Source organism: Gekko japonicus, unplaced genomic scaffold (assembly GCF_001447785.1).
Source record: "Gekko japonicus isolate JY-2015 unplaced genomic scaffold, Gekko_japonicus_V1.1 scaffold2615, whole genome shotgun sequence".
Taxonomy (NCBI): Eukaryota; Metazoa; Chordata; class Lepidosauria; order Squamata; family Gekkonidae; genus Gekko; species Gekko japonicus.
Window position 1 is genome coordinate 40827 of NW_015162029.1, and position 16157 is coordinate 56983.

General features: G+C 43.8%; 1 protein-coding gene across 1 annotated transcript in view; it reads right to left on the reverse strand.

The window, feature by feature from the left end:
- Positions 1-447: 447 nt before the first annotated feature.
- The window catches only part of HSPH1 (heat shock protein family H (Hsp110) member 1), a 30484-nt gene continuing 14774 nt past the window's right edge, over positions 448-16157 (reverse strand). The window contains exons 9-18 of the mRNA XM_015405532.1: positions 15566-15672; positions 14747-14880; positions 12809-13014; positions 11837-11968; positions 10361-10486; positions 9301-9426; positions 8047-8154; positions 7638-7757; positions 5565-5726; positions 448-1296 (exon numbers count right to left, since the gene is read on the reverse strand). Of these exons, the coding sequence (XP_015261018.1) occupies positions 1102-1296; positions 5565-5726; positions 7638-7757; positions 8047-8154; positions 9301-9426; positions 10361-10486; positions 11837-11968; positions 12809-13014; positions 14747-14880; positions 15566-15672 (1416 nt within the window). The 3' untranslated portion in view covers positions 448-1101. The remainder of the gene's footprint in view (positions 1297-5564; positions 5727-7637; positions 7758-8046; positions 8155-9300; positions 9427-10360; positions 10487-11836; positions 11969-12808; positions 13015-14746; positions 14881-15565; positions 15673-16157) is intronic.

A 16157-nucleotide genomic window follows, 5' to 3' on the forward strand; every position in this document is an offset into this window, starting at 1 on the left:
ATACAAGGACAGCAGAACGAGCCTAGAAAGGGATCTGTGCCATCACTGTACAGAGTTAAGAGTCCCATTAATCAAATTACACTTCATTTTGTGTAATAGAACCAGTGAGCTGGGCTAGCTACAGAAGGCTTAATCATGTGACATCTAAAATATAGAGCCGGGGGGGGGGTCAATTGCCTCCTCCCCTTCCACATTCCTGCAAAAACATGTTAAGTATTTCTTCCCAAGAGGAAAATGATATCTGATGATGATTCTTATGCAAGCAGGTCCATATGTATCGATGTGAAAGTGTCAGCTTCCTGATTGGGGCAGTTCATTTTCTGCATCTGAAACTCTTTTCCTTGAGCTAGAGAAAGTGGTCCCACCTGGTGCTGCAGCACTGCCAGTGCAGTTACACTGGAATGGAGATGTAACAAAAAGGCAAACTCAATGTTTTTAGAAACCCTATGATTTCAATGAACTTTATTAAAGTTCAATAAAAGGCATCACAAGAACTTAACAATACAATGAGTATGACCTTCATTTTGTTCAACACTTTTCATGTGCGGAAAAGCAGGAGACCAAAGCAATTCTGCATGCTGCTTCACATAGCTCTTCGTACTTTTCCTTCTAGCAAACATCTTGGACAATGACATAATACAGATAACATAAATTGGGGTGGGGAAGAGTTTAGTTCTCTTTTAGGCTTTTCAGGGCCTTTTGTCAATAGAAAAGACACACTCAACATGGAGTACAAGAAAGAAAACTACCTTGGCATCTACAAAAAGCTCCCAGCTGCAGCCCTCTTAAAGGAGCAGCACCTTTGTTAACAATTCTTTGATAATATCTGCAGTTGATATGAAAGGTTTAAATTCCCGCGCAGAAGATTCAGTATGTGTTCACAATTCCACAGGAATCTGAAAGTTACCAAGGCAGTTTTCCTTTTAGGATTATCTTTATCATAGCCTACCTTTTAATACATTCATTCCCCACACAACGCAAAGGAATTTGAGTGCTTTAAACAAAATATAAATAGTTCCCCCCTAACACAGTTCCACTTTTATCACATAATACACCTGATGAACTTTCTATGAAGAAACTTCTCACTGAAAATGCAACAGCCTAGTCCAAGTCCATGTTCACCGGACTATCGTTCATGTGGCATTCGCCATTTTGTTGTGCTGTCTCAACGTTTTTGATTTCTTCTATGTCTTCATTTTTAGGAGTCATGGGCACATCCAGAGGCTCTTCTCGTTTGGGAGAGTCCACTTTAGGTTTCGGCTGGGTTACAATGGGCTCACACACATTGTGTAGCTCCTACAGTTGGGGGGGAAATAGAGTAAATTTACGGTTCCAAGAAAAAAAAACTTAACAAGAAGCCCAGTTATCTTCCTAATCCAGCTGTGGAAGATCACAGCCCTGCAGTAGCAAAAATCATTTTGCATGGTAAACTGACACCTGAAAACACTTCTGTTCTACAAAGGGGATGGAGAAATTATGAAGGTGAGCCACATCCTGAATTACTAGATCTTAATTAGTTTACCTATTCAGACTCATTCTGCACCCTACTGGGGGATCACATAAATGAGAAACCCACACTGTCCCTGCAGTTCCCCTGACTTGACTGGGGGGGGGGGCCTGAAGCAGGGAGGGGAGAAGGAACCATTTCATGAGTGGGGCTCTGTTCAGGGATCTTTGGACCCAACCCACTGAGTACAAAGGGAAAAAAATCACAAGCTACCAGCCTGCATAGCTCCCCCATGCCCCCCAAATCTCCTCATGCCCTCCAATCTCTGAGGACGCTCTGCTCTATTATTTCATCCATAACTAATCCACCACTTCTGTTTGGTTCCAGTGGGCTAGAACTCATACCTCACTGTCCTAAATACAATGTATCCCTTTTCAAATGTCAGCTAAAAAGTGCTAACAAAATGACCAAGCGCATTAAGCGAAACTTAGTTTTCTCCACTATGCTTTACTCAATCTTCTCAGCCAAGCATGTTTCACTTTTGACAAGAATGGGAGAGATGGAAGGACAGAGCATATATAGTAACTAGGAGACACAGACATGGGGCAAGAGGGCAAAGATCTGCCACAAAGCACTGAAGCCAGCATCTTCAGAAATTTTAATCACTTTTTTTCAGGCATAAGGGGCTAGAAACCTGCCCTCCCATTTTGTCTTCAAAAACAACACGGCCAAGCCCTTCCAGCAAGCAGGGAGAACCACCACGGCACGCATATAGTTCAGCTTGACCTTCAGTCTTTAAACCTGTTCCGGTATCCAGGGGTGGAAACTAGTCAGAGGGTCAAAAATACTGATTTTACTGACCAAAATTCCAAAAAACCCGGACAAATTACTGAACAATTTAATGTCAACCTACTGATAAAGCTAGTGTTTTAAATGTCAAACTAGAACTTCATTAAAAATTATTATTATCTGGCCTCCAACATCCCCATAGTTAGATGTAACCCAGATAAAAGGATTGCACACCTTTTTATTGATTTTTTTTAATGAATAGAGGACAATATTTTCATAATTGTACAAAATTTAAGGAAAAAAAGATTCCCTTTTAAAAATAATCACATATTGCAGATAATAAAACAGCAAAACAGCAAAAACATATTCAAAACCAAACAAAAAGTAATAATTATGACAACAAACCATAATGTAAGGTAAGACTTGTCTTTGCTTTTACTTTATCTTTGGTTTTTTGATGAAAAAAGAACTGGCCAGCAGCCTGCCATCCCTGGTGGAGGCCGTGTCGGGCTGGGCACTGGAACACCCTAGACTGATTGTCCTGCGTGATTTCAATGTCCATGCGGACGATGTGGCCTACACTCAGGCGATAGACCTAGTGTTATCGGTGGTGGCACTGGGACTCTCCCAATATGTAACAACTCCCACTCACTGGGCCAGACACACGCTCGATCTGATCTTCGCGGCAGGGGTCACAGTGGACCAGGTCAATGCCTCAGCAGTGCCATGGTCAGACCATCATACCCTGAAGGCCCATCTGAATGTTTCACCCCGACCCTGTTTGGGCGGTGAGCAGATTTCAGCTCGCTCACGGAGCCAAATGGACCCTATGTGGCTTCAAATGGCCCTGCAAGATCTGATGCCCCCTGGAGGTTCGTTAGATGAGTTTGTGGAAGATTGGCACAGCTGACTCTCAGCGGCCATCGATGAGATCGCTCCCCGACGCCCTCTGTGCCATCACTCTAGGCTGGCTCCTTGGTTTACCCAGGAGTTGTGGCTGATGAAGCAAAGGCTAAGATGGCTAGAGAGACAGTAGCGGTGCGCCTGCGATGAAGCCACAAGAACATCTTATAGCACGTTTATGAGATCATATGAGATGGCAGTCAAAGCCGCTGAGAGTATTACGTGGCCATAACTGCATCTGCAAGCTCATGCCCAGCCCAATTATTTAAAATAATTCAGTATATGACTGCTCTGCCACAAGGCTGACCAAATATTAGGGAATTGGACACTGGCGGTGAGGCCTTCGCGAGCTACTTTGCAGACAAAGTCCTGTTGCTCCGCCATTACCTCCTCACCACAGTTGAAACAGTAAGTGAACTTGAGTCTCCATGCACTTCTCCTAGTCAGGTTATGGATTATTTCTGTCCGCTCAGCCTGGAGGAAGTTGACAAACTGCTCTTAACAGTACGCCCTACCATGTGCTGCCTTGACCCGTGCCCATCATGGCTAATTAAAGCTGGCCGTGATGGGTTTCGAGATGCCCTAAGGGAGATTATCAACACGTCCCTTTCAGAGGAACAGTTCCCTAGGGCACTCTGTTGGAAATATGTGTGTTGCAAGGTCTAAAATCCAGTTATTATAGGGTTAATGTGTGTTTACCTAAGAGGTTTAAGAGGTTAATAAGAACATAAGAGACGCCAATGTTGGATCAGGCCAAAGGCCCATCCACTCCAACACTCTGTCACACAGTGGCCAGAAATACCAGTGCCATCAGGAGGTCCACCAGTGGGGCCAGGACATTAGAAGCCCTCCCACTGTTGACCCCCCCCCCCAAGTACCAAGAAGACAGAGCATCACTTGCCCTAGAGTCCCTATCTATACCTTGTGGCTAATAGCCACTGATGGACCTCTGCTCCATATGCTTATCTAATTCCCTTTTGAAGCCGTCCATGCTTGTAGCCGCCACCACTTCCTGTGGCAGTGAATTCCAAGTGTTAATCACTCTTTGGGTGAAGAAGTACTTCCTCTTATCCGTTCTAACCCAACCGCTCAGCAATTTCATGGAGTGCCCACGAGTTCTTGTATTGTGAGAAAGGGAGAAAAGTACCTCTTTCTCTACCTGCTCTTTCCCATGCATAATCTTATAAACCTCAATCATGTCACCCCTCAGTCGTCGTTTCTCCAAGCTAAAGAGCCCTAAGCGCCTTAACCGTTCCTCATAGGGAAAGTGTTCCAACCCCTTTATCATTCGAGTTGCCCTTTTCTGCACTTTTTCCAAAGCTATAATATCCTTTTTAAGGTGTGGTGACCAGAATTGCACACAGTATTCCAAATGAGGTCTCACCATTGATTTATATAGGGGCATTATGATATTGGCTGATCTGTTTTCAATACCCTTCCTAATAATCCCCAGCATAGCATTGGCCTTCTTTATTGCAGTCACACACTGTCTCGACATTTTCAGTGAGTTATCCACTACAACTCCAAGATCTCTCTCTTGATCAGTCTCTGCCAGTTCAGACCCCATCAACGTGTATTTATAGTTAGGATTTTTGGCTCCAATGTGCATCACCTTGCACTTGGCCACATTGAACCCCATTTGCCATGTTGACGCCCACTCGCCCAACTTTGACAGATCCCTTTGGAGTGCCTCACAATCCTCACTGGTTTTCACCACCCTGAACAACTTCGTATCATCCGCAAATTTAGCCACTTAGCTAGGAACACAGGTGATTAGCACCAGAAACCCTGTAAGCCGCTCTGAGACCCTAGCCATGGGACAAGAGCGGGATATCAAGTCTAATGTAAATAAAAAAATAAAAAAAATAAATAAATAGGGAAAGTGTTCCAACCCTTTTATCATTCTAGTTGCCCTTTTCTGCACTTTTTCCAAAGCTATAATATCCTTTTTATGGTGTGGTGACCAGAACTGCACACAGTATTCCGAATGAGGTCGCACCATTGATTTATATAGGGGCATTATTATATTGGCTGATCTGTTTTCAATACCCTTCCCAATAATCCCCAGCATAGCATTGGCCTTTTTTATTGCAATCACACACTGTCTTGACATTTTCAGGGAGTTATGTTCCAATACTTTGTGGAAGATTTCACCAAATCACTTTTACTATTAGGAACAAAGTCCTTAGAGTACTTTATAATTAAACTGAAAACAATCTGTCTTCTCACTGGGAAGTCATCATGTTTCCCCAAAAATGGTAGTAATGAAAATGGAAAAACACAAACTGCATTCACAAAAATCAAAGAAATACTGACTTTACTGACTGATTTTTTTAAAAAAACTGACAAATTACTGACCAAGATGAAAAAACTGACTTTTACTGATCTTACTGACCATTTTCCACCCCTGGGTATTAACACTCACCTTCAGCTTTCCTTTGATTTCATTAGCACGGACGATGGGATCCTGATCAAGACTCTGTTTTGCTTGGGCATTGATCACATTGCTCAACCATTCCATTGTTTCCCGGACACACTTCTCTACTTTGTTAATTTCTGTTTCATCAATGTGGTTGTATTTCTCATCCTGAAACAAGGAGGAATGTAATGCATTGATGGTTTTCATGCTTTCACTGGGTCCTCAAATATCAAATGCGTAGGTATATGATAGTCACTTTGTACATTCCAACAGAAGAGGTTAAAAATAAGAACATGAAGACTTTCGTGCTTTGTACGGAGCCAGTGTGGTATAAGGGAACTGGAGGGTCAGAGGCACCTCCTTCAGACCCTCACTGGGCCATCAAGCTCACCGGCTGATAACTGGGCCAGTCACTTCCTCTCAGCCCAGCCCCTTTTACAGACCTGTGTTGCAAAAATAAAATGTAGGTGCTGAGAACCACAGGCATCGTCCCGAGCTTCTTGGAGGAGGAGAAAGATAAAGTCATGACTGACAAGACCTCTCATCACTCTGTTGCTTCTAGGCCCCATGAGAAGTAAGGAACAGGGAAGGTGGTTATATTCTGTTCCCACACTGTGCCAAAGAGCTGTAGAATTCAACCAATATTTAGCTTATTAAGCCCACTGCTGCATTTTACGAAAGAAGTCTCGCCAACTATGGGTAACAAGACTGCTTCTGCAATCCCCACCATCCCCGCCTCTTATGCTAGACCGGAGACTGCTTATGCTTGAATACAAGCTACAATGGCTGTGCATGAAACTGGTACTTACAGCAATTCCAAATAGCTCAGAATACTGCAAGCAATAATTGGTATGTTAATGTAATTGAAATGATCGATGCGGGTTTTCTGACATTACTGTGGGCCAGCTGGGCCGGCTGACTGCCAGACTTCAAATCGGAAACAAGATTTACGATGGTTAGCATATAAATTCCATCTGGCAGCAAAAAATCAGGTTCAAATGTTGGATATTATTTTTTTAGATCCATTCCCAGCAAAGCAAAAAAGAGCATTCACTGCAATGAGTATCCAGCCTATAACAGCTGTAGACAGCCAGGCAGAAACCTTCCAAGGAAGAATGATACTGTGGATCCAATCAATTAAGTTGTGCAATGGCAATAAAACAAAAAATGGTCATCTGATCTTATGAATACACTGAAATTCTGGCCCTTTTGGAAGAAAAACCAAGGCACTCATTAGTGTGCAGGACCAGCTCATTAGCATCAATACTCCACTGTTTCCTTGACCATGTCTAAGGAGCTGTTTTTACAAAAGCCTCATCATCACTATCAGAATTGTAACGGTGAGTGAGGGGAATGGACTGCAGTTTTGCTGGTTTCAAAATCAACCAGATGCAGTCCTTCTACAGAGAGAACCAACTTATTATGCTGCCCTCACTAGGAGGACCGTGGACACATTTACACATACTGCTGCATCAACAAAACAAAAAACAGCTCTCTCCTCATGTGCCGTTTAAACATATGGGAACTCCTGGTTGCCTTCCCTCCCCCCAGATCTGTAAGAACCCCCTCCCTCCAATAGGGCTTATGCTCCACTGCAAGAAGCCTTTCCTCCAATAGGGATTACCCGCCATCACTCTAGCTGATTTTTCCTAGGAATAGAGTAGGGCTCCATCCTTTCCTGGATCTTCTAAAATTGTGACTGGGCCCCTTAACCAGTTTTCTTACTGAGTAGACCACAGGCTACCTCTGGTATGCCAGCAGTGAGGTCTAGCAATGACCACTCAGCATCGAACACACGAAGCATGACCTCCAGTGGGCTGCTTAAGTGGCCCTCTAATTCCACAGTAGCTTATGCTGTTAACAAAATCTGTTAAGTCTTGAAGGTGCTATAGGATTTCTGCATATTTTTCTGCAACAGATTAATAGGACATTCTCTGGAATTCGTCACTCTACACAGAAGACTTCTGTGTCTGGTCTTCCAGTCCAGCAAAAAAAAAAAACTCTGCTGCAGAACACAGTGGGAAAAGTACCCCCCCCCCCACACACACACACAAGCTGTCTGTATGGAAGAGTCTGTACCTTGTTTCTGTATTCATCTGTTATCCTTGCATAGTGCTGAACTGCATTCCCTAGTTCATCTAGCAGTCTGGGTCGTTCTTCGGCTTCTTGATATCTGATAGCGATGGGAGTCCCAAATTTCTAAATCAACCAGAACATACATTTCAGTAAGCAAGACCAAGTATTTATCCAGTGTGTATATGTGTAAAGTGCCATCAAGTTGCAGCTGACTTAAGGCTATCCTGTAAGGCTTTCAAGACAGGAGACATTCAGAGATGGTTTGCCATTGCCTGCCTATGCCCAGCGGCCCTGGTAGTCCTTGGTGGTCCCCTATCCAAATATTAACTAGGGCCGACACTGACAAGATCTGGCTAGTATGGGTCGTCCAGGTGAGGGCTTTCTCCAACACTTAATTCAGAAGCAGCCATACCTTCAAGCCAGCCAATTTGTCCACGTAGACCTGCTTGGGTTGGTCTTCTCCTTCTTCATACAGCCAGTCTTCTGTCTCTGACAGTAGTTTGCAGAAATTCTGGTAATCCTAAATGAGATTGAAAGGCATGTTTGTTTATACAGTGCAGGCCCATGAATGAGAGATCAGGATGCTTCGAAAAACACGGGAAAAGAAGGGTTTCGTGGACGGAACACTGCAGGACAAGAAGCATGACTGCTCACCAGTTAAAGGCCTCTTCTGCTCAGGGCAAACGGCTCCTAGGCCAAGGAGTGGATATATTTAAAAACGAACTAGTACTAGTTCAAAGAAAGGCTAGATAAGCCCCTCTCTCTCCTAAAATGCTGTCACAGAGGGCCCAGAGCTCAGATACACAAACACCCACACACTCTGCAGAGCCCCTACTTGTGCATACGCACCCACATCACCGGAGGACAGTTAACTTGCTGTAGCACTAACTCCAGGAAGGCCTTCCCTTCAGCAGTCAGGGTAAAGAACTTGGGAGGTGGGGGAGAGAAAGCTTCCCGCAGAAGGGAGAACCTTGGCCCATTCCTCGCCAAATTCCCCTTCCTCTGTAAGACGGGGCCAGTAATCCAGACATCATGATGAAGTCTAACCTAAATCCCCTGCCTTCTTTGCCACTATTTTGGGGGTTCAGGGTTACCAAACAGGGCTTGGTCTTGACCTGTCAGAAAGTGGGGTGATGTAGAGAGTGTTCCCAACAAGAAGCCATGACCAATGCAACTGTTTTCTTCAAGTCAGCTGGGCTTCTGCATTCTCCACTTTAGGGCAATGCTCAAAGCTTAAATCATTATGGGATGGGGCTCAGCGGAGGTGCCTACTGTGAAATTCTGCTAGCAATTGTTATTCATTAGCCATATTACACTAACTTTAAGAAAGCATTCAGGAGTGCTTATCAGACAGCACAGGTGTGACATGACATACCTCAGTGACTAGTATGTGTTAGATGCCTTTGGGCTCCCAAAATGGACTTTCGTACAGCTGAATCAGGGACAAGAACATTTCTTCATTACACCAGATTTATAGTAGCATATGCTCTTGGGGGTTCTATTTGTGGGATCTATCCTGCTATGTCCAAAATAGGGAAGGTTGTGCGTCTTGGTTTTGTGATGCGGAAAATTTTGGCAACTGTATCAATTATATTTGTTTTACAGCAAAGAAGCAAAGGCTGGTGATGCACAGAGCAAAAATGAGCCATTGTTAATTATGGCATACCTGCGGACAGACAAATTTTTCATAGACTCCAGATAACTTGTCTCGGAAATCGTAAACATACTCTTCAACAGCATTCTTGGCATCGTTTCTTTCCTTCTCCAGTTTGTCTTGCATGATCATCTTGCCCTATTTGAGTACAAAATACCCCAAGAAAATAGTGTTTAACCATCAGATCTAGGAGTACAGGAACCAATAGGAGACTTGTGGCACCCTACTAACAAGATTTTATTCCAAAGTAAGGTTTTGTGGACTGGACTAGTCATCAGTGCCTCTAGTCCACAAACGCTTATGCTGAAATAATTATTACCCTTTATTGACCAACCTTTGAATCATCATTTAAAATGGAAACATTGTAAGAATTTAAGACAAAAGCACAACTCACAGTAACATGACTACAACATCATGTGTGGTTGAACTATCATAGATAAAACACAACAGGGGAAAATGCATATAATCTGAAATGCAATCCTGTTTTAACAAACCAGTTCATAATCCAGCCAACAAGAAAACAAGGAATGTTCATGCAGGTATGAATAGGCTTACCAAACGCCGGCGGGGGAAAACTATTTCCTGGCAGGATGCGTGCCGCGGGGGACGGCTGTGCGCGCTGCACCCGCCGTCGCCAGGATGTGACGCTCCGCGTTACTCTGGACGGCGGGTGCAGCGCGCACAGCCGTCCCCCGCGGCACGCATCCTGCCAGGAAATAGTTTTCCCCCGCCGGCGTTTGGTAAGCCTAGGTATGAACCATCCCTCTGCTTTATAGATTGTGCAAGGATCTTTCTAAAAGGATCTTTTTAGCCTTCAGCTTACCTACATGGAAATACTGTTACTGAAAACAATTGGAGTAGTTCCTGAATAAACATCTTCAGGCTATTCAATAAGTATCTTGCTTATTTGGCAAAATCAGAACCCCAGTGATTTGAACCTCTTTTTTCTGTGGAATTCACATCCCCAGCTATCTTTCAGCTCCCAAAATATACTGCCGGCTTGACTCAACACTCTATGAGGGCTCTGGAGCACATGCCTTAATTAACCAATATTAGGCCAAAGCAAACTTACCTCTGTTTCAATGTACATGTTAAGCAAATCCTTCCCAAGCTGCCAGACCAAATTTGCTTCAATAGGCAGTTCAACATTCCTTACTTTTATCTTGGGCTTTTTAGCTTCTGGAGGCTGATCACTTTTCTTAGAGGACAGCAGAAAAAAGCATTATATCAGGGACTGATGCTTCACAATGAGATACATTTCTCAAAAAGGCAGCATTTTCACAACACATTTTTCTTAGTGGTTGTAATGTTGGACCAGTGGAAGGTTGCTGGGAGACCCTGGGCCAGTTATTCTCTCTTAACCTAACCTACCTCGCAGGAACAAAGTTTGAGTCCAGTGGCACCTTTAAGACCAACAAGGTTGAAAGCTTATACCCAGAATTAAACTTTGCTGGTCTTAAAGGTGCCACTGGACTAAAACTTTGTTCTAATACTTCAGACCAACATGGCTACACACCTGAATCTACCTCACAGGATTATTATGAGGACAAAATTGAAAAAGGGAGAATATTATGCATTTTTATTTAAAATTTATACCCTGCCTTTCTGCCATCATACAAGGCCACCCAAGGCTGCTAACAAATAAAACAGTAATAATAAAATTGCTACTTAAAAACCAATAAAGCCAATAAAAACACATCATTGAAACCAGAGATAAATTACAAAAACATAAAAACAGAGCATTAGGAGGGATCACTGATTGAATGCCAAGCAAAACAAAAGAGTCTTCACCCATTTTGTCAGGTTCCACAGCCAACAACAGAGTACACGCTTATCGGCAAGGTTATACTTTATTGCAGAGCTATAGAGGCAGTTAACAAAGTCACTGTTAAGAATGGCAATGTTCCTACAAGCATAATGGGATATAGGGTATTCGTATGCACCCCCCCCCTTTCCATAAGCCAGATAACCCAGGCTCCCACGTGCGGGAGAAAGGTCCCCAGGCCGTTAGAGGCCGCAGCTGGGAACCAAAAGCGCTCCCACGATTCCCGACATCCCAGACACTACACATCAGCAACCTGCAAGGTCATTGATACCATTGGTGGAAGGTGGCAATAGAACGGGAAGGATGAATCTCCCTGTGTCAGAGTTCCAGAGTTTTGGTGCCACAACTGAGAAGACCCTCTTCCTGGGTTGCCACCCACCTAGTTTCAGTAGGCAGGGGCATCCAAAGCAGGGCCTTAGAAGATGACCACAGTGCTCAAACGGGCTCATAAGGGAATAGGTGGTCTTTTGGGTAATTGGCTTATTGTTGTAAACCATTTTGGACCCCACTGGGGAGAAAAACGGGGTTTAAACGCAGTATATTAAATTTCAAGTTAGTTCATTACAGACAATACAAGGAAACATGAATTACTTTAAGGATCTGGCTAACACAGAGAGCCAGAACATCACGCTGCATACTTGCAACAAATATTTTTTTTAAACTTACAGTTAATTGCATTCCTCCCCCCCTGCAAAACATGTTTTAAAAAAAAGGGTCACTCACTTTTCCAGCATCTGGGATTTTGTTTCCTTCAAAGGGAGGCTCAGGGGAAGGGGGAGGCTGTGATGTTTGCTGACCATCTATTTGTACCTGGGACTGAGCTCCAGCCTCACTGTTGCCTTGCTGGATATTTTTCTGAAACGGGAGCCCAGGCACAAAAAGATGTGAATAAAATACAGACACTTTTCATATAACTGTATTATTACTTTCAACAGGCTTGAGTGGGTGTCAGTGCAAAGTACCACTTCATTTTCCCTCTTACTTTAATGAGCAAAACACCCACAGTCAGGTGACTGTCAGGTGTATCTAATTTTTTCTTCCAGCTTCTGCAAAGAAATACCTTCTTCCTCATAAGTAAGCTATTTGTACCACTCATCACTTCAGAAGCACTGTGAACTAACTCTCCGTTTACTGGTGGCTCACACAACTCCCTCTGTGGCCAAGTCAGAAACCCAAAGGCATTTAACTTTTTCCATTATACAGGTCTACTACAATATATTTATTCAGAACATTTCTATGCCCCTTCTCCAGGGAACCTGTCCGACATACTGGACACAAATATGCACCCAGAAGGCAGCACCCCCACCTCAAATCCCCCCCCCACTCATCCATCCACTCCACAAAATCGTATCCTTCCCACCTTAGCAGCCTCCCTATTTGGAGCACCTCATGCAAAGAGGACAACTTTAAAAGGTAAAGGTTCCCTTGCTCGAAAGCCAGTCGAATCCGACTCTAGTGTTGCGGTGCTCATCTCCGTTTCAAAGCCGAAGAGCCAGCGCTGTCCGAAGACATTTCCGTGGTCATGTGGCCGGCATGACTAAACACCAAGGTGCACGGAACGCTGTTACCTTCCCACCGAAGTGGTACCTATTTATCTACTTGCAATTTCTTGTTTTCGAACTGCTAGTTTGGCAGGAGCACCTCATGCAAAGAGGACAACTATTTGGAGCACCTCATGCAAAGAGGACAACTTACATCACAGGAATTCTCAGTCAGTATCTGGCTTGGAGCATCTGCTTCAGACTCCATACTGGGATTTTCATTCTCTTCGGCTTTCACTTGCTCCACCATCGATGCAGTAGAAACACTAAAAATTCCGTGAGTATTGATGCGGACTTTGACCTTAACTTTTGTTTTCTCTCCATTGTCCTGAGCTGCAACATTCTGGATGATGTACTTGCCTAAAAGCAAATGTAAGGTCCTGACATGAACATGGAGTCTTAGTTATGCCCCCCCTCCCACCCCACCAGCCATACAATGGTTGCCAAGATTAATACTATGCAGCACAGCAGAAAGAAGGATGGAGAAATTTCACACTGCCCACAATGCCGGGATTGAGACTTCAAACACACTTGTGAGTGACTGAGGGAAGGCAGGATTCATTACTGAAACATTTTACCACACCCTTCCACCAAATGTGGCCCTCCAGGGGGCTTACAAAATCCAACAGTAATACAAGTAAGTCACACAGACAGCTGATGGACAGATCTTTCAGTGTCCTGTCTCAGTTCCTGGCTCTGGCAGTTCCATCAGAGTATGACAGAAGGTAACAATACCAACCCTGCCCCAAGAAAGAAGTTTCCTGGTTTGCTTACATTTGGCAGCCAGATAATCAGTCTCAGGGAAGGCACCTGGAGCTCTCTGTGCATGCACAGTTTGCCCCCCCCCCCAGCCTCAGAAGGGGCCGAAAGTAGCTGGAGGAAATGGTCCTTAGCTTCGTGTGGATCCAAGAAAGATGGAGAAATGCCTGAAAGCTCCCTCCCCTCCAGAAGGTATGTGGGGGAAGGATCTCTTGGTTCACACGGGAGAATTCTCAGAATGAATTTACATTCACAACAGTCACACAGTAATGAAATTCACTACAGTTAAATGTTTAGGGTAAGGGTTGACTACTGAAGGGAGACACATAATGCTGTTCTGCAGCAGGGCACAGTTTCTACACAAGTCTGACCAGCCCATCCATAGAAAAAGGGGAGCTTATTTTAAAAGGCTAATTATTTCTCTGTCACTACAATTGGCCAAGGGACCTGAAGCACCAGGAAGCCTTAAAAACCTGGTTCTTACTCTCCATTGCATTTCTGCTCCTTGAATAATTCCTACTCCACTAATTGTGCCCTGTCCAATTTTGCTGCAAATGTAGAAATACCCAGTGATACAACCTGACAGCAATGAGAAACTCCCCAAATGAATATTATTGGCACGCTGCTCTTGCTGCAGTTTTCATATGGGAGCAACAGAAAGGATAGAGAGATTTGCAGCTTGCTACAATAAAGTGGGGACAAACTATGAACTCACATCTGTCAGGCATTGTTCAGGTATAGCGCCTAGAAAAAGCGACTGACTAAAAGGTGCAGTGGATCCATTTGTATGTAAACACAATTACAGTTCTTCTGAAATAAGAACTTTGGATAATGCTGTCACCACGAACAAACTCTGGCTTGTTTGCAGTGAGAATGAGTCTGGTTTATCTTCATCTTTCAAGCTCTGGACCCTCTGGCCCTTGCATTCAGAGCTGAGGCTTCCGGATTCAAAAGATGCCACTCTTTGTTGTCATGAACAAAAGTGGGTCACTTAAATGGCATTTTGTTTCTTATCCATAAATTGAGGTTTAAGTGTTTGATGAGAGTTCTGTATGCAAGGAAGGGTGAAAGCCGCTAGCCCAAAGATAAACCAGAGTGCTTTCATGACAACTGAATACAGCCTACATTACACAAAACTGAGCATGTTTAAAAAACATCTGACATTGTTTCTTGCTTTGGCCATGTTACTGAACAGGTTACACAACAGTCATATCTAATCCAGATTTGCATCCCTGTCAATATCAGATCAGCATGGCAATGTAAAAATGTTAAAGGCTGGCCAATTTAAATGTATGAGAAGGCAATCTCTCACCTGACACAGACAAGCACTTACCTATCATCTTCTCAGGGTAGGGGACACTAGCAGGGTCAGAAAAGAAAACTTGGAGTTCAAATGGGCCCTTTCTATAAAACGTTAAAACTTTGGAGAATGGTGCTGCATGATGCCTGCTGAATACTTCATGAATTCTATAAAGCAAAAGGAAATGAGTTAGGGAGAGGAGTGTGCCGACACTGGTCTCCATCAGATTGGCAGCTGACCTACCACATCCTCGCTTCTGAAGAAGAAGAGAGAATAGATTGGATTTATACCTCACCTTTCACTACCTGAAGGCGTCTCAGGGTGGCTTACAATCTCCTTTCCCTTCCCCTCCACACAACAGACATCCTGTGAGGTAGGTGGGGCTGAGGGAGCTCTCTCAAGAACTGCCCTTGAGAGAAGAGCTCTGAAATAACTTGTGACTGACCCAAGGTCACACCAGCAGCTACATGTGGAGAAGTGGGGAATCAAACCCGGTTCTCCCAGATTAGAGTCCGCACTCTTAACCACTGCACCAAACTGGCTCTCTGTAAACTGTATATTGCTCGGGGGATTTCAGTATATCATTCACTCCACTGACATTCTATACATTTAGAAGACTGTTTTCTCAACATCTCATCCCTGGTTGTAAATATGATACACTATCCTTTCCTCTAACACAGGGTTGGCCAAACTGTGGCTCGAGAGCCACATGCGGCTCTTTCACACATATTTGTGTGGCTTCCGGCAGGACAGCTGGGGAAGCGAAGAGGGGAGGCATGCATCAAACAGCACACACGTCATGTCAGGTATGTTTAAAAAAAAAAAAAAAAGCAGTATCACATTCCTACTTACCCTTCGGCCTCTTCAGCCTCTGCCCTCCACTGCAATGATATTGGGAATGGAACAGCATCTGTGATGGAGAATTCTCTCACTTTAAAAGCTGGAGACAGAATTGCACACTAAAGAATAAAAAAAACCAGAACTAGTGTTATTTCTTCTTTATCACTTACAACATAAAGACTCGGACATTTTAGTGATCTAATTCACCTTGATGTCATAGGCAAAGGATTTCTCCAAATATATAAATGACATACTTAACGGTAACACCCATTTTTATTGCCTGATCCCGAAATCACATTTACATGTAACAAACTCGTTTTCAAGAAGTGAAAATCTCAGTATGTTCAAAATGGTCTACCATTCTTACCCTCACATCTCTCATGAGACAAGATGGTAGCTATGGATTTGTTCAAGGCCAACCCCCCACTATAAAGCTCTGGGTCTATAAAAAACCTAACACACTTGTGTGTATCACAAAGCCCTGGTGTCATTCTAAACCCCCCCCCCCCACTATAAAGCTCTGGGAGGGGAAAATTTTGAACAAAGAAACACCAGGGAGGAGGTGGAGAGATACTTTGCCACTGCTTCTTCATCTCATACTTTC